Source organism: Bombus fervidus, chromosome 8 (genome assembly GCF_041682495.2).
Source record: "Bombus fervidus isolate BK054 chromosome 8, iyBomFerv1, whole genome shotgun sequence".
Taxonomy (NCBI): domain Eukaryota; kingdom Metazoa; phylum Arthropoda; class Insecta; order Hymenoptera; family Apidae; genus Bombus; species Bombus fervidus.
The window spans coordinates 4,816,760-4,840,075 of NC_091524.1; the positions used below are offsets into that span (position 1 = coordinate 4,816,760).

The window sequence follows — 23,316 nt, forward strand, 5'->3', positions numbered from 1 at the left end:
GACTAAGCTACAGCAAGTCGAGCAATAACCAATGTATCTATTAATGATTTAATTAATTATTTAACTAAGGGTAAATTAGTGAACGTAGAACTTCGTTTACTTTTTGTATTGCTGTTTTAATCGAACACTTCCCACGGTGTTGAATAACAATCGATTAAAATATTTCATTCGATTGATTGATTAATTTTTAATCCTCAAAAATCGCAACTGATAATTATGTACTTATCCTGATCGGTAAATCCAACTGTACTTCAATTGAAATAAACTCTAATCATTAATTGTGACTGATAATCAGCCACTTATAATTGTAGTCATCAATAATTGTAATCGTTGATCATTAACTGCTACAACATAGCGCAGCACTGACTTCCGGTACTGTTTTAAATCTTACGCCTGACCTCCAAGGGTTCACAGGTACAAAGTTCCATATCTTTTTAAAACTGAAGAATTGTAATGAGGTAGAATAACTGGATAATCGCTCGATTTTCATTTGTGGATTTATTATAACAATCTCGTTCCGCTAGTACAAAAATCCGGACGTCCCCGCAATCATTTACAAGATATAACATTTTATACAAACATTTGTGTTCTAGAATGTTTACGCGACTTTTTTCTTACTTTGTACTTAACTCTCCTATCACTTTGTTCCAATACCTTTGTTCAGTGGTTCATATCACAATTGTCTGATATTCTTAAGATGGGAGTACAAACTGCTCACAATACTCAAGAAATATTCGCAATATCAATCGTGAGTGTACCATTTTCTTCATGATACACAATTACACCTCACACATACCACGTATTTTCATTTTTTAAATTGCGAGAAAAATCTTCAACAAGTAAGATCGAATTAACCTTACGTAACGATGATAAAACGAAACCCAATTAACAACAAATAACAAATAACATCACGAATATTTTGAACAATATAAGAAAAATAAAGTATTTAAACATAAGTATTTAGGAAGATACGTAGTTCCCAAAAACGCTGTAAAATGTAAATTCTAAGCGAAGTACACAAACATTCGATGACGCGTGATAAAACGGCGTTACATTCTTTTTATGAGTAACGTGCTTTTTAAATCTTTTTCTGGTAAAAATATACAATGCATAAATCTAACTTTTTCCTTCGAATATCACTCTGTGATACAAAATAAGTAACGACAGAATGCTTTCTATTACAACAGTACAATAATTTGTATATACTATCGCTTCAAAGGTATGAACAAAAATATATATAAAACCTTTGAACGTGGAAGATCAGAAATGTAAATGGTGATTATTAACATAGGGAATGTGACTGTACATTATTGTTAAAATTATTCTATACTCTGAACAATTTGTTTAACTAGAGATCCGATGCAATTTACTTACACCACTAACAAGAAACTTATACGCCAGCATTCTTAAAACTTTTAGCTAGTACTAATCTAATCTTTTCTGAAGTCTTTGTGCGATTGCAGCAATCAATGCAGCTCCCTTTCCGCTTCCGTCCTCGGCATGGATCATCTTGAACTATATATACACGATTAATCAATTAATTTCGTAGACCAAAATAAAACAATAAAAAATATTATATGAAAGCATACTTTATGATCAGGAGCTAACAGTGGAATGTATCGTTTTATCCATGTCTCTAGTCTAGGATGATGTTTGTAAAGAGATCCATCTACAGCAATTGTGACGCACTTCTTATCGATTCGTTTTAACAAGACTGCTAAACCTAAAGAAATAAATTTGGTTAACAAACTAATATTATTTAGTACTACTAGTTCTATTACATACTTCAACTTACATATCGAAACGAGAAGAGCTGCACGATTAGATACCACTTCGCAAACGTATTGTACTATTTTCACGTCCTCGTCGTCCGGAACGATACCAAACTTCATTAAAATTTCCTTCGTACTGCTATCACCACCGTCCACAGAGTCTCTACATTTTAATATTTACGTATAGTATTGTAAATGTATAGAATAAAGATATACTATAAAGTTTTTTAGTTGAGAACAACATACTGTTCGATATCAGATACCAAATCGCTTGTGAGATTGCCCGGGACTAAAAGGGATCCGGGCGTGTGATCCCCTATAAATAGAAGGCCTTCTTTGGTTAACTTTGCGAGCACTACCCGCACAATCTCGCCTAAGTATTTTCCACTAATATACTTCTCGAATCTGGTAATTTAAAAAATCGTAGTGTAGTAAATTTACTAGAAGTAGAGCTTTTATGTTCCACATTTTTCAAGGGAATTGATACTCACGTAAATGAATTTACAATGAGCGAATTCGCATCATTTTCACGATCGTAATCTGTTTTAATGAAGTCTAGGACACCATTATCTCCAAATGCACCCCATTCAATGTCGATAATAACCTGCAAAAACAATGAGCAACTTAATATTCAAGGACAAATGTTCGCCCTGTATCAAAACAAAATATTTAAAAAAGGTACTTCGCGTTCTCCGTGTCTCTCAGTTTCCCAATGTTCAACTCTGTCAGCTCGTTCAAGATAACAGGCATTGCTACCGGTTCCTAGTATAAGTCCAATTGCAGTATTATGATCTAACGTCGATCCTTGCACCAATGTTCCTGTAGTGTCGTTCAGAATCGCTACCACTTTCACTTTAGTATCTCCTCGACGATCCAAAGCTTCGTGAAGCAATTTCACGGCATCTTCGTTAACAACGTCGGGACAATTGAAGGTTTTAGTCCAAGTCACCAGTACTCCAATATCCAACGAATGTTGAATTATCGGGAAGGAGAATGTAAATCCTGAAATATATACTCAAATGTATACTCGATGCATATATTCATGTTGTACATTAATCATCCCATTTAGAGAATCATCGATCACGTATGAAATCAGGATAATCTATGTCTAATCGACAACAAGTATCATCCACTTGGATTCGTAAAATCAATGTAAGACACAATACTTAAGAGCTGATAGTAAGAAGTGCTTGAAAACATAATATTGACACTCTCAGATAGAATTCTTGCTCGAATCACAAAAAGTTATTTCTGAGAAACTACGGACCACAGACAGAGCAATTAAAAACCTCACACGTGATTCTCCCGATGCCTCAAACGTGATGTATATTGATTCCAATTTACCAAGAGGAAGCTCTACATCCTGAAGACCCTGTGAAATGACGAAATCACTGACGCATTCTGCTAGGTAATCAAACAGACGAATCCCCGAGCCTACTCTCAAATCAGAGCTAATGTGATATTTCTTCACTTCTTCGCGTATAGGTGTACCATGAAGCAATTCTAAAAGAAGCACTCGGAAATTCGTGCCTCCAAGATCCAGCGCCAAATACAAGCCCTCCTCTGAAAATATTTTGCATCGATCCTTCAACATTGTGACTAACTAGACAAAACTAAGAAAGTTAGAAGCTACAATTATTCCACTCGTATTATTAGATTACAACATATATACACCAGATATCGTAATAACTATTGTATAATCGCATAAAATTCCTGCCGATCACATGTCGGAAAATAATACTTATCAAACTGGGAAAAAATCGTATCAAAAATTTGAATTATAAGAACCTGTGCCATCGAGAAGTTCCGGGACATAGGTATTCTCCATCTGCAGTGACGACGACTGCTGGTGAATTCCTTTATTCATTTCTGACACAAAAACATCCTGGATCTTCCTTACAGTGGCGGCCGAAAATCGTAGCCGTGCCAGTCTTGTTTCGATCTATAAATAAAATCTTTTAAGCTATCGTTATATGATCCGCGTGATCGTAATTGAAATTGTTTGATCGGGACAATATCGTCGGGAAATTTTCCGCGAGTTATAAATCTTCATAATCTTTTGATAAAGATTATGAGGAATTTTCGTATTTACCTTGCTCTCTGTTACGTGATCTGTAATGGGATTCTAATAGACACACTAGAGATAGAATCTACATTCATACTAATCAGATGGCAAATCGCGATGATAAAATGGTTAAATTTTGCGACAATAGAGCATTTGCTACTTGACGGAAGTTCTAATCGAACAATAGAATACTTAACACATGCGATAAAATAGTCTTTACGTTCGAGTTTATGTAAGAAATGTAGTGCTATCGCAACAAATGAACACTATTTGTACATTGTATATTTCCGTTGGATATTTTCGCCTGTACATTGTACACGGATCAAACCAACAAATTCTTAATATCGTATCTCGATTATTTTCTATTTCGGAGTTCAACGTACGTATGCAAGTAGAATATCGAAAGCAGACTTCTCATAACCAGGATAATACTAATATTTCACTTCCTCAAAGGCAAACCAGTTGCATTCACGCAAACAGCACTACCAAGGCAGAACATACAAATTCTGAAAATCGACATTAAACCGACGAATGAAAGACAAGAAAATGTCTTGATCAAATAATGCCATCTTGTTGTGGAAATTACGAGCTCGTCGCTAGGAAAGAAAATATCCGCGTACTGTTCTATATTCGTACGTAAACAATCTCCGGTAATGCACGAGACAAAAGGTATCAAGCGACATGACAGTTTAAGTGGAAAGAAATTTATTGCTTGTTTCATGGATTGAATTGTCAACGCGATATACAGTGATAGTGGTAAATGAAATTATTACCATGTCTTGTTCTCGTGACGCTTATCTGCTTTATATCGATTCGAAAAAGATCAAGGAAGGAACTCAAGTCATGGAGAAATAAGAATAAACAGAGATTAACCATGACATTGCTGGGTCTACTTTAATCAAATACAAAAAGAACGCGTGGGTAACTTGTTTTCAGTTGCGTAACATTCTCTATGAAAACATTTATAGTACGAGCCCACACGGACGTTTGCATTGTCGATTGTTACGAAATTCTATTCAATTAAAGGAAACACGAAAGCTTTGTTATTTTTTGATCTTCAACCGATTGTTACAGCGGATCAATAGAACTATTAATTATTCTCTTTCTATCCGTTTTATCATCGCATGAAGCAACGTATCTTCGTCGATAACTTATTTGAAAATCTTGAACTCTTTGTAGTAAAAATTCCCTATGATAACTCTATGCCCCGACTCATGATAAGCAAATGACTTACGACTGGTTTGAGGCTAAACGAACGATAACTGGTCCAATTCAGTTTAATCCGTCTTAATTGTAGTATCTTATAGCAAAATATTAATCACATCGTATATCGGTAATTGCTCATTTTGTGCTGAATTTTTTTATTATCGAGCTACAAGATATTTACTTCGCAGAAGAAAAATTCCCTTGAATTCTCGTTAAGACACAGCACGCATATTGTCACGAATTAAACGGTTTCTATATAAACGACAAACGGTTACATAAGTAATCATACACGTTCAAGAAAGGTGCATATACCAGACGGAATAAATTGCTCTTAGTGGGCATTGCTACAGAGATCAACGGGAACAAAAGTGAAAGTATGTGTGCAGAATCGATCGGTGCCAGTAAACTCTTAACGAGAATGTCGTAAGGTTAAGGACTCGGTGTTCGCCATTTCTTACATCGGAAATGATTCAATCTAGTTGACATTGATCGGTCAGATATCGATCAATTATGCAAGAAGCGTATAGACTAGCTGGGAAAAAAACATATAAATACATAGATACAACATCGGAGCACGGATGTTTTTTAGCGATCCGATGACGTATCGCTCGACAAATTCTTGAAATAGCAGGGCGCGATCAAATAACATTCGTAAGCAGTAAGTATGATGGATGTTTGAATCCATGATTTTCATAACTTCGTCTTGTTTCTTTCAATGACATCCTTATCGAGCATACGCACCCGCTCGATTACGACAGAACTACGAGTTTCCTCTGATTCGTGTAAGTCCAAAGGATAAAAGTTCAAAGCAGACAAAAAATTTTCTAAATAACAATATGGAGTGTAAAATGCAAACGCATTATATCTACTCACTTTATGTCTCTTTACATCGTCCGAAAGTACCAACGGCGCTACTTGTATCGCCTCGTTAAGAGCATGTTCCGTAGGGACGACCATGTTTGAAAGTTTTTATTTATCTGGAAAATAAGAAAATCATCAGCCAATATAGAATATTTATAGAACTTGACTAGTGAAACACGAAAAGAACGAACAACGCATAATAAGAGTTCTGATACAATCTTTGGTCTAATGTACAACAAGCTTTAGGAGATCAGTAACAATAGAGTCATTAGAAAAAAAATAAAAATAAAAAACATGTACATACATATCCCGTGCTCACCTGATTGTCACAAACGTTATCTTTAGATAGAAGCTTCTTGAATAAGAGAAGCGATGCTACAACGTGAATGAATTTTCTGTGACAGCTGACAAGGTAGGTGTGCGCGACGAAACGAGTTGTCGCGTGGTTCTTCACGAGCACGAGAGACTTTCTGATGTCGAGTTAAAGAGATCACTGCGTTTACTATTACGCTTATTTATTTTCCCTACTTCCACTCTTTTCCTTGACTTTCGGCTAGATGATAACACGAGAGAGTTGCTGTTAAACGAAAAGTTGAAAGTCCATGATGTTTTATAACATTTGATAACACCGTAATCGAGTCACGTGAATTATAACATCGCGTTCTCAAGAAACAGCAATCAGACGTTACGTTTAGCATTTCCTTTGAACTAGTCCGCTATTAGCTATGACGCAAATAACGATTAATTCTACACCGTTCGATTACATTGCTTAAATTAATTAATACCGGATATAATGATAATTCTACAAGCCAAGAAAATGAGGCACAGCATAAGTTTTTCGGATGTGAATGTGTGTTGGCGGTTCATCTATTTGGTAAGCCTAAAGAAAATTTAACAAACAATCATATATCGTGCACTTGCAACTATATCGACCACAATGGGAAGGAAAAGACCATTTTATCTAAAACTTATAGGAAGACATAATTGCTTGACCGATATCATTACCAGACAGGCACTCTTTGCTCTACAGGTCATCAACCATCGTAACATTATCTCGTCACTAATTGATAAAAAGGAAATATACGGTTGCTTGATGTAACTCGTACGAATATTCCTTCTGACAATTTCGCGATAGCCATGATACATTGGCCAAAATATTTTCCTCTTACAAACAGTCTTATCGACCAAATAGAAAACCTTAATGATAATGAGGAGTCAATCATGTGAACTCGTAAATATATTGCAACAGTGGCAGACAAGTGATAATACTGATCACAAAATTTAAAGGAGATCCATCAAGCAAGAAATTCACCGTTCACTAATCACACCCTGTCGAGGTTGCGACATTCTTCAAATTCGATGCGAAAGAAGTACAACGTATAGAATCACTCGCCGCAATTTATGGACGCGATTCTTTATCCGAACTTCTAGTGTGTTGAATGTCTCTGTAGATGCAATACACGCGTATGCGAGAATCAGAATACACGCGTCGCGCTTGCGCGTACTTACATATTACAAGTGCATACAGTCTTATGCATAAACTGACCATTTGAATCGATCGAGTAGTTCACCGAACTTAAAAGCTTAATTGAATTTTAAAATATTATCTGCTCCGTTATCGAGTTGTTTAAATACTGAAATGAAATGGAGAATATTCATCTCTCGAGAATAAAGCGTTCGGTGCACTAAAAAAGAAGATCAATTCCAGTTTTGACGTCGATATTAAGGACATAAAAGTTGAAGAACCCGTTCGGTGAGCAAGATTGTTCGAGCTACATGTCGTGTTCCTCGCATATCAATGACATACATATTTCTTTTATTATCTCTTTACCCGTTTCTTAGTTACTTCCCCTCTACGGCTTCTCCCTGATATTTCCATTGTTAATGTTAATTAATTTGCAATTATTTATGGGCAGATAAAAAAAAATTGAACGTAAAAGAATGAAATGAGAGAAAAGACGCTGACTAACTTCCGAATTAACAGTCCACAAGCAAGAAAAAACGTACTTATAAAATCCGAACGAAAGAATTGCTATGTACTCGTCGTAAATTGTACCTAAACGTTAGAATCCGCACTATAACCGTATAGAAGCAAGCTCGATTACTGTGTTCTTAGCTTCGAACCGCAACGGTCTCTGTCTGATGAGTCGGTTAATTTGATCGATGATCATTTAAGTTGGTCAATTCGCGATAGATTTTTCACGGTCGATTACCAATGGGAGAAGAAATCGAGAAATGTCACCAGAACGTTCTTCGAGGCAGCAAAGTCGCTTCTGAACGAAGCTCCATTAAAATCAATTGGAAGGTGCAAAGCATCAACCAGGATAATTTAGCCACTTGACTTGACGTGATGATTCTAATCCATAGTGCAATACGCACACTCGTCACAGGGACCATGTCAATCGTCACAGCACCTTCTGCGAATGACAGTCCCATTGAGAAATACGAACTCCGTTAAAAAGTTCTTTACCTATCGCGATTAAAAATCTCCACTGTATCTTTTTTTTTCTTTTATCGTTAATTTATCGTTAATTTATCGTTACCACGTTCGATTTATCAGATTAACAAATATGACGTAAGTAGAATGACACGAGAGTTCGACGTACGAACAGCGTGCAAAACGTACGTTGAGCGCAGTGTTTATTCAATCAACTTGTTGTAAAATTGAACTCATGAGCAGCTTTTGACGAAACGCACTTTACATTCACGATAACGTACTGCCCTTTCGTTAAGAGCGTGCCCAGTTATTATGTATGATCTTTACCGCTTGAATTATAGAGCTTCCGTGAATTACGGGACCATTATTACCAAGGTCTCGAATAAATCTTAATCGAATAGAATTCCCTTGATAATGCAGCGGCTCGTTTTACGTTCCGAAATATTGGATTTCTTCTTTTCTTTCTTTTTCCATAAACTTAAGCAAAGTATCGGGCGACGAATTTAAACCTCGAAATTATTTATCTGCTACTAAAGAAAAAGTCGTTATCTATTTTAGCGATACCGTATCGTAGTAATACATAAGTAATAGATGACATAATTAATGTATTAAAATTTTGCAATTAGACAGTAAATTCGTGATAATGTCTTATGGTTTACGCCATCAACGCATTATTTTTAGAGGCATTTTAGTTATTGGTGAAATCACTAAATCCAAAACACGTTCATAAACACGTGTTGCTTAGATAGCTGTCAATATTTCGTGTTAGTTGGTCGCGTTTATGCGCCAAGGAAAATGTAACAGTGACGACTATTTAGATATATATAATACATTTAGAATATCACGGCGAAGATAAAGTACATGACTTTAATTTCAAAAGGTATTAAAAATCATGCGATAAGCTCATATGTCTCTCGACACATTGTATTTTACAAAATTAATTTCATCGATAACGATCGGACCAGAAGATAAGATATTTATTAGAAATAGTCGATGTTTGACAAACGGTAATACCCACAACATAATACATGAATCGTCAATGACAAAGTCTAATAAAGTGCAAAGAAAATGCAGCGTGAATATGTACGAGACGTGACGATGATAACGTTTGAATTTTGAACAGTTCGATGAGCATAAAGTTAAAATTGTACTCGAGTAAAATCATAGGAATACGTTAAAGTGCGATGACAACACCTGCAGTGTAACATTTCAAGGACCCACGTGGTCTCGTCAACAAAGTAAACACTAGAAATAGATGCCTTCACATTGAATTTCTCATGCCGCGACAATAACATCAACGTTTGAAACCGGTTAGAGAAATAATAAGTCTCCGTTAATCGAGGACTCGGAAGCAATACATGATATTACGATGACATAGACGTCGTTTGAATAAATCAAACATACTCCTGTTGTCAAGGATCAACGAGTCTGATGGTGTTGACTAGCGCGTGCGCTCCATTCTAGGAAAACGAAATACAAACTCACCCTAATACTTTCTACGTATGACTGTCGACTCGCGCGATTGCCCCAGCTTCTTGATCCTTCTCTATCCTTCGCTGGGTCCAGTTACCGGTCAGTGACTGTAAGCTTCTCGAGACGTGACAGAGCTCACTCACACGTACAAGCACGTGGGTGGGATACCGTGAAATGTACTCCGCCTCAAAGTAGCAACTAGTCGAGCCTCCAGATCGTCGCTTTCCCCACTGCTCGAACTTTAAAACCATATCGGCGCGTATTACGTGCGCGCGCCTTCATGCCCATACACGCGCTTACGCGTTTCATACACGCGACCACTACATCTGTCCTACGCTTGTCTCTTTTCGTGCACAGACAGTCTTAACTCGTGACAGTCTCTCTGATGTATCGCGTCAATGCGGATGCACACACGCGTTCTAGGATATCGCACGCATTGAGACCACGTGATATTGTACTCGCGATGCAAAACCACGTAACACGCGCATAAACGTAAAGATTTCTCAAGCGTCATGCATCTGATACCTCTCGCCTTTTTCCCACAATCTTTTCGATAGATCCATCGATCCTCAATTCCTTCGATAGTCTCGTGGTGAACTTGATAAAAGATAAGAGGAATCGAGACTACGTAAAATATGTATATATATATAACTACTATACATAACAATAGGAATTTATTTAACGTAAATGTGATAAAGGTATAGAAGTTTAGAACAGCATGTTCTCAATGTCCTTACAGGTTTGCATTATGTCAGTTGAATGGAGTTTGAACATAGCTGCAATAACATCCGTCTCCTAAGCTACATAGGCTGAATGGAGTTTGATTAAAGTGGTCAGTGTGTTTAAATTTAGATCGTTACAATTGCTCGACCCTCGTGGTTTCGTAATGTATAGTATCATTCTATAGACAAGCAACTTGCACTTCGAAATGATAATTAATAAAACCACGATATTAAGACTCCAGTATATTCAGATTTGACTTTGAAAACCTGATGAGAACGTGTAAAGGAGCGGTAATAACTCCATTTCTGAAGTTAAACTTTACGACATTGATGAAGTAGATAAACGCGCACGTGAGGTTTTTCATGTAAGCCTAATGACTGATATCAAACGAGATTAACTCAAGTGAAAAAGATGTATAAACTTATATCTCTATTTTCATTTATTCGTTGCCATAAAATTAAAACACGTGAGATATTTTGCTTTGTACTTTTAACTAGCATTACGTTTATAAAAACAATAAGATAAAATATAAAAATGATAAATATAACAAATTCATACTATTCCGGTAATAGATCATCCCCGAGTTCTTCATCACCAAAATCATCATCTCTTTTTCCGGCAGACGTCATAGGACGAACAGGTAAAGGGCCAATGGGATCAACATAAGGAATACCTACAGAAAATACTTTACATGCACCTTGTAACACCTCTTTGTATAGTATTTTCTTTTAAATTGTTTAAAAAGTCGATAATAAACAATAGGATGCCGTACAAATTTGGGATTCATTATTGTATACAAGAATCAAAAATAGGCTGTTCAAAATAGCTAGACTCATCTATCATCTATTCAATCCATTAGCGTAGTTCAACTATCATCGGTAAATCATCCTTGTTAATGTTCATTTCAAATAAAGCTACGTATTCCCGATACTTTGATAACTGTACTAAGCATTCGTATATCTACTATTTTGCAAATTATACCAATCATAAAATTTATTCTTTTTTTGTAACGATTTCAGAGTGCGTACCTGTTTGATCAGTCGCGTCGTTTGCTACGTCCGTAATATTTTCAGTTGCAGAAACTCGATTAGGTCGCGTGATACCAGCACTGCTTAAACCTTGATTTTCTCTTCTATTAAATGTGGGACTTGACCTCTGGTCTGATAATACGCTCATTCCAGAACCAGTTCGTGATGATGTCCCACTATTACTCCTTCTTGAGCCTACATATAGGTATTAAATATAGTAATAATACCATGTTTCATACAGTTAAAGATATGCACCATCTGTACCTGGTCTTGCTGATCCTTGTCTATCCTTCAATTCTTTCGCTTTCTCGGCGCGTTTTAATTCTGTTGCATATAATTGTGCTTCTTTTAAGCCGAGATCACTACATAAACGAACCAAAAATTTCAAGCATTCAATATTCTCAGGAAACTTATTATGAATATCTTGATACTCCAAAACAGCTTTGTGAAATTGACCAATTCGTCTTAAACATGCAGCGACAAGTAATCGCCATCTTGGCTCATCAGGAGCAAGTTCTACTGCTTTCTTAAAATAAACTAGCGCTTTCTCGGCAAGTTGCATCGATACGAAATATGATCCAAGCCAATCAATTACCTCAAAATTGGCGGGAAAAAATCTATAAGACTGGACAGATATAAACTTTAATAATAAAATATAGCAGAATGAAATAAAACATGTGTACAGTAAAGAAGTTTACATCGCTATAAAATTGATAGGCTTGTTGTTTATCTCCACCAGCATCATACATTTCGCCCACTTTTTGCAAAACTCCAGGATCACATGGTATTATACCAAGTAATTGATTGTACCTAATATAAATTCAAATGTTAATTACTCAAATTAAAATCAATTTCAAGATGCATATAAAATCATAATACCATTCTATTGCTTGGTCTGTATCGTTCATAAGTTGATATAATTGACCAATTTGATATACTGTTTGTGGATCATGTCTAACAATGTTACGAACTTTCCAAAAACATTCCAATGCTTCTTCATACATATTTTGCTTTTTATATACTAACCCTATTAAATGAGATTTCATAAAATATTTGATATTTATACTTCCGCGTTAGTAGTAATAATTACCTAAATTATAAAGAGCTTGCACGTGACTAGCATCCGTATCTAATGAGCATAAGAGAAGTTCTCTAGCAATATTTAATTCACCCTTTCTGATTGCACAAGCTGATAAATTAACATAAGCTGCTGCATTGTAATTGTCCGCATTTCGAGCAATTTCTCCGCATCTTTCCGCTTGTTCGTAATCTCCTTGCTGAAAGTGATATAAAAATTATTTTATCGATATTTTATTCATAATCAACGAAAACAAATATCATTTCTTACAAGAAAGTAAATAAATGAAAGCATTGTCGCAGCGGAACTATTAGCTTTACTTTCACGATTTTCAAACATTTTTAAGGTATCAATAGCCAACTGCGTTTCTCGATTATGTAAAAATACCATAGCTTTACTTATTTCCAAATCAGCAGCTAATGGTCCATAAGCTGAAGACTTTATAGTATCCACACACCTATAAAAAATTTGATTGTAATTAATACACAAAAAAATTTAGCAGTGTTTAATTTAAGTAGTATTTTAATCTTACCAAGCAAAACCAGCTGTGAGTGTATCTTCAATTACAGGTGCAATGAGTTTTGCAGCACAAAGAATAGTTTTCTCTGCTTCCAATTTTAACTCTTTCTCTAACTTAGACAAGTCGTCATTTTTTAAAATTTCATTCAATATGTTAAAAGCAACATCATCCTACAAAATAAAATACAAAAATTTAAAAATAGAACTAGAACAAATATTTTATTGGGAACTAGCAATGTATTTACATTGTGCTTAGTGGGTACAATATTATCAATAAACTTAAAATTGCTACACAAACACATTAGTGCATAAAATCATAATCATTTTTCAAAAATGTGTTTCCCAATATGATTTAAAGCACAAGACTAAATACTTATATAGCTATTGAGTGTGGGCAGTGCTCAGAAAAACACTTTGCATAGTGATATTTAGAAACGTGCCCAACTCACTGTACTTATATTATATCTGTCCTCCTGATCTATGTTAAGTTGAACCTCTAATAACTCTAAAAATGACCTTTTCATTTTATCCCTATGAGATAATGCAAAATGGCATAAAACAGCATGCAAGCCTGCTTTAAATTCAGCTCTTTCTTTCATGACCCATTCAAAACTATTAGCTGCTTCTTCCAAACGACCCATTTGTACAAATAACATTCCAATGTTATGCATTATTTTTATTCTGCGAATTATTTAGTAAGTTAATATAAAAATGGCGGACATAAAAATTTAATATTAATAGCCCAACAAGTTCTTATAATAACTCTCAATCATCTCATTACCTTAAATCTTTATGAGCTGCTGGAGCCTGATCAAATGCCATTCTGTACATTTTAATTGCTTGAGACAATTGTCCCATTTTGACATATATATTTCCCATATTCACTTTTAATCTGGCACTATTGCTGAACATCCTATTTCTTGTTATAGCTTGGTAAGTTGCTATAGCTTCAGTAAACATATTATTGTTAGTATATTGAGTTGCCAAATTAAAAATGACCTGAAAAATGATAAAACATTAACAATCTTCAATACTTTTGGTAAAACATATCTCAAAGACAAAATTTAATTCTTACAGCAAATGTTAAGTCTACATTATGATTGTCACTAAGCCCAGCTTGTTCTTGTAGTCTAATAAGAGCTCTTTCCCTCGAAGAAGCTTCTCTGGCTCTTTCTAAAGCAACTCTTGTATTGTTTTCATATGATGCTTGTACTGAACTTTCTATTAGTTCCATAATTTTTCTTTCAGTCACTTTTATTTTTTCTTCGGGCCTTTATAAAGTATTAAAATAATGCTCTTCAAAAACTTAATACAATTTAATTTTATTTTATTATCAATCACTATGATCTTACGTGTCTTCCTTTCCACTTTCTAAAGGTGGTGCAGGCCCTTTGATAGAACTATTCATATTCAATGGATCAAATGGTTGACGATTACTACTAGTATAACCAGCTCCTCTGACTGCAGTCATTGGTCTTAGTCCACTAGTATTAGGACGCACTGGTATACCAGTACCGCTTCTGTGAAACTAAAAATATTAAATTGCATATTAAAACAATATTATGAAATACAATACAAGATAATATATTCATTTACCCCAGTTGAAGTACCCAAACGCATAGCACTTCCTGGTACTTTTGGTGTAAACTGCATAATTAAAGAGTCAAAATATTTTATTATTCAGCCAATTATTCTGTTTTATTGTACATGTATTCATTATCACTTACAATTGATCTTTTTGCATAACTTGTATGTAGTGTTTCTTGAATTAATTCATCTTGTTCAAGATCTTTGATACTATATATTGATGGATAATCATTATATCCATCATAAATATCATCTTCAATTTGTACATTAGACATTGCGGATATTTTTATAAATTATATTTTTTAAGCGTATTTTACTCTTCTACAAAGCAAATTTATAAAAATGTATTTTAGGCAAAATAGTTGAATAGATTTATTAATTCTCACGATACAATTAATATTTTGTGATAGTTTTTATCATTTTTCCTTTATAAAAAGTACTTTGAAAAACGAACAATAAGTGTCATAAGAGACGCTATAATTGATTCATGCCTGATTCTTGCGCTGCAGTACAAACAAACCTTATCTAGTTACATCTATGTTGGAAATGTCAATAGATTTAGGTTGCTCTTATATTATTATAGATTATAGTTTTATTGTAATTAATTGAGTAAACATAACTTTTAATAACAATGATCATTAATAGATATCAGATTGTACGGTTTTTCTTGTAAATAAAAATAGACTGCACTGTAATTACATTCAATTGCATTCTACAACGGTACCTAACATTTATTGGTTGGCAATGTAGGCCTTCATACACTTTTTGGACGACAGATCTATAAAACCATGAACGTAATGAAGTCTCATATAAGCTTTACGTAAAAAGAATATTTTAACAGCGTATAACATTTTTTATAAAAGAAGCCAAATTTTGCAATATAGTTGATTTACAAGTATTAAATCTAATAACTTTATCTTGGCAATTTGACAGTACGTTCTGTATTTGTTTCCCAAAAAGGTGGGGTTGCTTTATGCAGAGTGCCAAATAACCTGTTTTGTTCATCCAATAATGTTGATAAATAGCCAAATTTGACATGTGTTACATGATAACAGATAAGTTTCAATTCTTGAAATCATGTGGAAATATTTTAATCGTTGACTCGAATACAATACAGTTCGAGGCTGTATCAGTAATGTGATTTCGAAAAGTAATTTTAAGAAATTTTAAGAAAATGACAACTGAGCAAAGTGCGCACGATCATTCCCTTGCAATTAGACAAGAAATACAACGTTTTGAAAGTGTTCATCCATCAATTTACGCTATTTATGACTTAATAGATCTGATATCTGATACACACATTGCAAAACAAATCCGCGAACATGTTGTTGCAATTGAAGGTATGATACTTATTGCGAAAAAAAGTAATATATATTTTTTTTATTTTAATATTTCTAAATATATTTTTTTATATAACAATAAGCAAGTTATTATTTTTTTAATTACTATGAATTAAAATCTTTTGTTAATAGATTCATTTGTCAATAGTCATGAGTGGACATTGGCTAGAGATGTTCCAGAATTACATTTGGGAATTATTGGTTCATCTGACTCAGGGAAATCTGCTTTAGTTCATAGATATTTAACTGGTTCATTTATGCATGAAGAATCTCCAGAAGGTGGTCGCTTTAAAAAGGAAGTCTTTATCAATGATCAGAGTTATCTCTTGCTAATTAGAGATGAGGGTGGTGTACCAGAGTCACAAGTATACAACAATATATTATATATATAATTATCATATAGATGTACATATGTGTATTTATGTATACATATGTTAAAAGACATATTATGCATATTGTTGTGATAATCTTTACTTAATAACATTTAACATAGGCATCACTTATTTCAGTTTTCTGCTTGGATAGATGCTTTATTACTTGTATTTAGTTTAGAAAGTGAGGAAAGTTTCTCAATAGTTTGCAGTTTTTATAATAGAATGTGTTCATTTCGAAATATGTCAGAAGTACCAAAAATACTAGTAGGAGTTCAAGGTAATACTTACACATAATTATAAAAATATTTCTTGTTACATGAATTTCTTACATATTACAATGTACACTAATGTATTTTGTATTAAATCATGTTTATTACATTATTTAGATTCAATTAATGATTCTAATCCCCGGGTTATAAAGGATGGTAGACCACGAAAATTGGCATGTGACTTGAGGTGTCCTTATTATGAAACATGTGCTATTTATGGTTTGAATGTTGAAAGGGTATTTCAAGATGGTAAATAGTTTAGAACAATTCCCAATGTTGCATGCAAATTTAGTTTCATTACAGAATTGTTTATAATGTAATAGTTTGTTTGTACTAAATTCACAATATGTATAAATATCATTCATTTTTATTGTATTCTTTCTTACATCATTACTATTATACTGCAGTGACTTTGATAAATATTTTGAGGGTATTCTGAATATTACAGTGTGTCAAAAAATTATACAACATATATCTGCAAAACATTATCGATGTAATGGACAACAAGCAATAGATAATGAAACAAAGTATCCTGTTCCAATGATTGCCAAAAATACGCAACTTCTGACCAAAGAAATGGAAGCAACAAATTCGTCAAAATTAAACGTGAGTTATTCTCTTCTTTCAAAGTACTTAATTTAAAAATTTGTGTAACAATTTATATTTGTCCAGGTATCTGATAAAGATGAAGATTCTAGTAGATCATTTCATCATAGTTCTACCCAAAATGATTCTGCAATAATGGGTGACAATTTTCATAATGCACAGAATCAACATGGAGATTTTAGATCCTCAATATTAACACCAACCACTATCAGGTTTAATTTTTGTAATATATAATTTTTTTAATTACGGAAAAGATTTGTCTTACTCAAGTTTTATGATATAGGAAATTTAGAAGAAAGTCTAATATATTTACTCCATCAAAAAAGGAAAAATATAACATGGGTGAGATGGGTGTTGGTAGGGAAATACCTGTTAAACAAGGATACTTATTTAAACGCAGTAGTAAATCTTTAAAAGAATGGAAAAAGAAATACGTAACATTATTGGAAGATGGTCGTTTAACTTATCATTCCAGCTTACATGTAATTGTATCGTAATTTAATATTTTTATAAACATTATGCATTATGTTTAAGAGATTTACATATGTTTCCAGGATTATATGAATGATACTAATGGTAAAGAAATATTATTACAATATGTGACTGTAAAAGTGCCTGGAAAAACGCCTAAAGGTTCTAAATCATCCAATGCTCAAGGTGCTTAAATATTTATTTAAATTATCCTACATTTTATATTGTAAATAAATTGATTTCATTTTATGTGCATTTTAATTTACAGAAGATAGTTTTGAATTTTCTATCATTTCACTAGAAAATAAGACATGGCATTTTGAAGCAAATAATGCTGAAGACAGAGATAGTTGGATTTCTGCTATAGAACAACAGATATTATCGAGTTTACAAAATAGCGATGGTGATAAAAAAAACGAAACTGATGCTTTCAAAATGCATTGTATAAAGAACAAAGTATCAGGAAATGATGCTTGTGTAGATTGTGGTGTACCTAGTAAGTAGTTCACTTCTGAATTTATTAAAGAAGTCATTTGATTTTATTTCTTATATTCAATTTATAATCGTATTTTAGATCCGGACTGGGCTAGTTTAAACTTAGGTGTATTAATGTGCATTGAATGCTCAGGAATACACAGAAATTTGGGTTCACACATATCAAAAGTTAGATCCTTAGACTTGGATGATTGGTCGTAAGTGCGATAGCTACTTATTTTATCGTTTTAATTTTTCGATCTATGTAATAATAAATACAGCAAAAATAATAATTTTATTAATAAATGATTTGTTCTTGAACATATAATCATATAAGTGTATATTATTAATATTGCATGTGAACTATGCATGTATATACAGCATAAAATAGCCTTGACATTAATTTTAGCGCAGGTCAGTTAAGTGTAATGTTAGCCCTTGGTAATGATATAGCAAATAATGTTTGGGAATATTGTCTAAATGGGAAACAGAAACCAAATTCAGATTCTCCTAGAGAAGAGAAGGAACAATGGATCAGATGGAAATATGAAGACAAACTCTTTTTACCACCGATTAATCCGAACATTTCTTTAGGGAAGCTGCTTATTGATTCGGTTTGCCGGTAAATATTTTTAGACTTTCGGACGAATTGTATTGTTATAAATTATTGTTGGATGATTTGTTGTATTAAATGTAATGTAGGGGTGATATGAGAGCATTTACATTATGCTTAGCCAGATGTAGTTATGAAGATATCAATATGCCTGTCAGTATGGAAGATTTAAGAACGCCTTTGCATTTGGCTTGTGCCACAGGAAATTTAGCTATGGCACAACTTTTAATATGGGTGTGTATTTACTCTTGACCAATTAAAGTATATATACATATGTTATAAGAATCATATAAGTACTTGCATATTATTGAATAATTACAGCATAAAGCAAATCCACAAAACTTAGACCACGAAGGGCGTACGTGTATGTCGTATGTACGAGCACTCGAAAGAACGCTTGACAATTCATCGGATTCTATGGAAATGCAGAAGCTTCTTGAAGTACTTGAACAAGCTAGTATTTCTGGAGTAGATGATGTAGAAACTTCTCAGTATTAAAATTGTTTATGTTATGTACTTATTGCATGGAAGGTCATGCTTTAATTAATGGCTTAGAGTTGATATAATTTTTATCATTAATAGTACTGATACTCATAAAGACAACCAAAGTATGTTAAATGGATTCAAAGCATAAAACGGTCTATTTCTATAATATAGAAGATTTACATTATATGTAACAGTATATATCTTTTTAATGATGGCTATAAAGTTCATAAAAAATTTGACCAGATATTTTAACGAATATAACATACTTTGCATATATATTTGTACATTGAAGAGTAGTTTGAATTAAAAGTATAATTCATACTATATATATATATATATTTAACAAGGTTTAGGTCAGTGAAAGTATTGTCTAATAGTAAATTGGAGTGTACATTATCAATGACTGAGAGTACAAACACTCATAAATCTAGTTATATTTATACACTGAATACATTTAATGTATTTGAAAAATGCTTTTATAACTTTTATTTTATTAATTATAAATTAAACATATAATTACCTCGCAATATAATTGGATTACTTTTAATACCTGACCAAATAAAGCTCTGAATCTTGCTTGTTTTATTTTGTTAAAGTATGTTGACATCATTATTTTATTTAATTTTATTAGATGAAAACATTGTTTTGAGCACATAATATCCTTCACCTATTATACTTGAATCGTCTAAAAAAATGTTAGGAACAATTTCATGCATGTAAATATTATCTTAAATATTATATTATTTATAAGAATTTTACCTAATGGATATATACTTGTTGGAAAAATCGGTAACTGACTATAGTATTTAATTGTCTTTAGTTTTCTCAATTTAGATTGAGATGAAAGTGAAATTCTTCTCACACTCGGAATTCTGAAAGCAACATATAATATATATTTATATGAAATTTATATTTATATAAAATTTAAATTTATAGTATGTATTATTATATTAATATAAATATATATTAAATTCGTTATATGAGAACGATATGATTTACTAAATTATTACTAAACTTACTCATCTAAATGATGCACTGCTGATATGGGAAGGGGAGCTGTTAAAGTATAAATTTTGTTTTGGTGTAAATCACAACTTTGTATTGGCGATTTTTCACTGACATACTGTTTGAATACACAACTAAATAAAATTCTTAAATCATCACTTGAACATTCTAAATTATCTTGTATTAGTAATATAAATTCCAAGGATATGTGAAGTTGTACCAAATATAATAATCTTTTTCTAAAAACACACATAACACATATTTGTGTTGGTCAACTACATAGAGTGTTCAAGCTGTTTTCTTGGAAACCTTAACAGATATTGACAATTTCTTTTTTTGATTTCAATAGTACAAGAGGATTTTTTCTTTAATTATGCAGAATAGTGCAAAATACTTCAAGTAAATGCTATTTAGTTTCATAAGAGGTATGTAAATGGAAAAAATATTAATATGGCATGCCACCTTAAAAAAAAATCTATTGTTCCTCAAATAATCAGTCCTCGTGTAATTTAAAAAAAAGTATTAGTCAATATCTGCTATGGTTTCTGAGAAAACAGATTGTAATATATATAATGTAATGCAATATAAATAATTTCATTATACATACCTATAGGTATCAATTGTAAACTCATTACAAGATATCTTTTTTAATTTTTGTTGAATATCATGCAATTCACCAAATCTTGCATTTGCTAAAATGCATATGTAATCTCTGCACAACTTTTCAAAGCCCATGTCTATAACATATTCTAATGGTAAACTACCTGATAATAAATGTGAAATTACTTTCTCCTGATGTGGATTGGTAATAATCTTCGCTAGCCTTGTTGAATTTGTATAATTAACCTAATATATATATATATATATATATATATATATATTCTTGATCATATTTAATACAAAAAGTAAAATTAATTTTCTTTTTAAATATTAGTATTACCTGTGGCAAACAATCATTTACTAGAATTTTATCAAGCACTATATGAATGCATTTTATCATTTCAAAGTAACTTGAATTCTCTGTAAGCATTAATATTATTTTAAATACACAGGTACAAATTTACTTTTATATTACTACAAAGATAACATATACTCACTTATTAATAGTTCCCATAAAAAGTCTGTAAAATCCAAATTGTGTCTAAATGGAAGACTCTGAATATATTGATGAATTTTTGTATCATTTTCTAAATTTTCTTCATTTGAAAAATTAATTTTGTGTTTCTCAATATCACTAGAATGTCTAAAGCTGTGATCTCCATTTAGCAAAAGATTTAAATTTTTCAATATATTATCATGCTCCTATTTTAAATAATCATCAAAATGACATTACTAAATCTTTTGGAATAGTACATAAATATCTCAGATACAAAAATTTTTTGATACCTCTTTATATGGATTTATAAAATTATGTGGAAATTCCAAGGGAATTGAATTATAATGAGAATCTATATTCTTTGTATGACCTTCTATCATACACAAATATTGATTTAACAATAATAATTGTTTCCATAATTCTTTTAAAGGAGTATTATTTGAATTTGTAGTAACTTGAACAATCTAAATAAAACATGAACTAATTAAAAAAGAAATATGTTCAATTCATTATAATTAATTAATGTTACCAAATTATTTTTGGATGTTCTTGTAGGTGTACATGATAAACTACAAGTATGTATTTCTGCACTTAGACTCCCTTCGAAGTTACTTCTTATGTTATTATGTTTGTCAATCATTTCCTCTTTTGTTCCAAATAAATCAAAAGTACTAAATGCAGAGACAGCAATCTAAATACATGAATAAAATTATGCTATAAATATTATGTATAATTATTAAAAAGGACAATAATACTAACATCTTGTTTAGATGCATCTGATAGTTCCAAATGATTCTGAAACATTTTAGAAGAAGAGTTTTTAACAGTTTCAAAAGTTTCAATACCATCAAAACAAGCTTCTATGGTGGTAAACCATTCTCCTTCGATTGTTGTACCTAACAACCTGCTTTTCTTACGATCTTTGCCATCACAAAGTGCAAATATTGGTGGAAAAGAATCGTTTATAAATTCAATACATATATTCAATGCAATACTAAAATAAAATCATGCTGTTACTATTACTAATTATATTTACCATGAGAAATATCTTTTATGCTATTCTTATAAGTTTACCATGCTTCTGTTCTACTTAGTGGTAGGTATTTTTCTTCCTCTTTATACCAATTTTGCTTTATCAAAATTGTGCTATCCTCAAAATCATCTTCTCCTCCAAATGAATACTTCAAAGGTGATCCAGTAAGGTCAAATTCTAAAATAATCAAGTAGCTTCTATAACACGAATAAAAAAATTTTATTGTATAAATAACTTACGTGTTTCATCAATATCGGTACATTCTGAATGATTATTGGTAGATTCAGAAGCCTGATAAAATAACAGAGAATATATTTACTAAAATAATCCTTTTTCTAAAATGGTAACAATTGTGCAACATACTTCTTTATACAGAATAAAATACGGCATATCTTTAAACTCTGGAAAAATACGATTTACATATGACAAACAAATTTTATCTACTTTTATAAGAGGATCTAATTTTTTTCGCAATAATTCAAGTTCAAACATTGTGATAATTATTTGTAATTCAGACTTGAACTACAGTTTATTCAACTTCGTCTCATAAAATCGTTCCAAAAATATTTGAATTGCAATTTTAAACGTTTGAAATATTGTGTCCAAGAAGACATCATGATTTAATATCATTTAAGCTATATTTCTATGTGTTATTGTACATTGGATACTAAAAATCCCAAATTTCAATTTGTAAAACTTGATATTCGAATAATTTTAAATATGTGATGTCTATCTATTATAAATATAATTATTATTCAGAACATAATGCATTTGAGAAAAATATGTATAACACATATGAC

At 32.2% G+C, this 23,316-nt stretch overlaps 4 protein-coding genes across 6 annotated transcripts; 1 reads left to right on the top strand and 3 right to left on the bottom strand.

Moving 5' to 3' along the window:
- Window positions 1–479: 479 nt before the first annotated feature.
- On the bottom strand, window positions 480–9,969 carry LOC139990330 (hexokinase-2). Of its 2 annotated transcripts, none has more exons than XM_072009503.1 (10): window positions 9,827–9,969; window positions 5,917–6,020; window positions 3,561–3,714; window positions 3,117–3,335; window positions 2,455–2,774; window positions 2,264–2,376; window positions 2,019–2,177; window positions 1,796–1,935; window positions 1,590–1,723; window positions 480–1,515 (listed from the first exon to the last, which is right to left on the bottom strand). In XM_072009503.1, the coding sequence occupies exons 2-10, from the start codon at window positions 5,998–6,000 to the stop codon at window positions 1,426–1,428; spliced, it is 1,413 nt and encodes a 470-aa protein (XP_071865604.1). In that variant the 5' UTR covers window positions 6,001–6,020; window positions 9,827–9,969; the 3' UTR covers window positions 480–1,425. The 2 variants fall into 2 exon arrangements, with proteins under 2 accessions (XP_071865604.1, XP_071865603.1); XM_072009502.1 differs by lacking the exon at window positions 9,827–9,969 and adding an exon at window positions 6,224–6,516.
- Window positions 9,827–15,024, bottom strand: Nompb (intraflagellar transport protein 88-like protein nompB). Of its 2 annotated transcripts, XM_072009493.1 has the most exons (15): window positions 14,890–15,024; window positions 14,759–14,809; window positions 14,515–14,690; window positions 14,238–14,433; window positions 13,944–14,161; window positions 13,612–13,843; window positions 13,176–13,333; window positions 12,914–13,100; window positions 12,656–12,842; window positions 12,445–12,592; window positions 12,264–12,375; window positions 11,830–12,190; window positions 11,566–11,760; window positions 11,096–11,210; window positions 9,827–10,390 (listed from the first exon to the last, which is right to left on the bottom strand). In XM_072009493.1, coding segments are annotated over exons 1-15 (2,472 nt in total). In that variant the 3' UTR covers window positions 9,827–10,389. The 2 variants fall into 2 exon arrangements, with proteins under 2 accessions (XP_071865594.1, XP_071865593.1); XM_072009492.1 differs by lacking the exon at window positions 9,827–10,390 and having other exon boundaries at window positions 10,959–11,210.
- An 899-nt stretch (window positions 15,025–15,923) lies between these two features.
- Window positions 15,924–19,914, top strand: Ceng1a (Centaurin gamma 1A). Its single transcript, XM_072009494.1, has 13 exons — window positions 15,924–16,089; window positions 16,222–16,454; window positions 16,599–16,740; window positions 16,850–16,981; window positions 17,181–17,338; window positions 17,405–17,550; window positions 17,622–17,820; window positions 17,893–17,995; window positions 18,078–18,305; window positions 18,384–18,501; window positions 18,693–18,905; window positions 18,986–19,130; window positions 19,218–19,914. The coding sequence occupies exons 1-13, from the start codon at window positions 15,924–15,926 to the stop codon at window positions 19,392–19,394; spliced, it is 2,160 nt and encodes a 719-aa protein (XP_071865595.1). The 3' UTR covers window positions 19,395–19,914.
- Window positions 19,800–23,249, bottom strand: LOC139990328 (protein zwilch homolog). Its single transcript, XM_072009496.1, has 12 exons — window positions 22,880–23,249; window positions 22,756–22,807; window positions 22,558–22,693; window positions 22,243–22,477; window positions 22,013–22,174; window positions 21,774–21,947; window positions 21,485–21,689; window positions 21,328–21,407; window positions 20,995–21,233; window positions 20,402–20,626; window positions 20,142–20,254; window positions 19,800–20,067 (listed from the first exon to the last, which is right to left on the bottom strand). The coding sequence occupies exons 1-12, from the start codon at window positions 23,006–23,008 to the stop codon at window positions 19,997–19,999; spliced, it is 1,821 nt and encodes a 606-aa protein (XP_071865597.1). The 5' UTR covers window positions 23,009–23,249; the 3' UTR covers window positions 19,800–19,996.
- Between the last annotated feature and the right edge of the window lie 67 nt (window positions 23,250–23,316).

Excerpts from the sequence above, each read along its gene's own strand:
- Nompb (XM_072009493.1), bottom strand. The coding sequence starts at position 15,024 with ATGTCTAATGTACAAATTGAAGATGATATTTATGATGGATATAATGAT. Across the intron at positions 12,376-12,444 it reads ACAGACCAAGCAATAGAATG|GTACAATCAATTACTTGGTA; the intron begins GTATTATGATTT and ends AATTTATATTAG. Across the intron at positions 12,191-12,263 it reads CCTATCAATTTTATAGCGAT|TCTTATAGATTTTTTCCCGC; the intron begins GTAAACTTCTTT and ends ATATCTGTCCAG.
- LOC139990330 (XM_072009503.1), bottom strand. The coding sequence starts at position 6,000 with ATGGTCGTCCCTACGGAACATGCTCTTAACGAGGCGATACAAGTAGCG. Across the intron at positions 1,936-2,018 it reads TTGGTATCTGATATCGAACA|AGACTCTGTGGACGGTGGTG; the intron begins GTATGTTGTTCT and ends ATTAAAATGTAG. Across the intron at positions 1,516-1,589 it reads TGTTAGCTCCTGATCATAAA|TTCAAGATGATCCATGCCGA; the intron begins GTATGCTTTCAT and ends GTGTATATATAG.
- Ceng1a (XM_072009494.1), top strand. The coding sequence starts at position 15,924 with ATGACAACTGAGCAAAGTGCGCACGATCATTCCCTTGCAATTAGACAA. Across the intron at positions 16,090-16,221 it reads ACATGTTGTTGCAATTGAAG|ATTCATTTGTCAATAGTCAT; the intron begins GTATGATACTTA and ends TTTTGTTAATAG. Across the intron at positions 17,339-17,404 it reads CAAATTCGTCAAAATTAAAC|GTATCTGATAAAGATGAAGA; the intron begins GTGAGTTATTCT and ends ATATTTGTCCAG.
- LOC139990328 (XM_072009496.1), bottom strand. The coding sequence starts at position 23,008 with ATGTTTGAACTTGAATTATTGCGAAAAAAATTAGATCCTCTTATAAAA. Across the intron at positions 20,627-20,994 it reads TTTACAATTGATACCTATAG|AAAAAGATTATTATATTTGG; the intron begins GTATGTATAATG and ends GTGTGTTTTTAG. Across the intron at positions 20,255-20,401 it reads GCAGTGCATCATTTAGATGA|AATTCCGAGTGTGAGAAGAA; the intron begins GTAAGTTTAGTA and ends TGTTGCTTTCAG.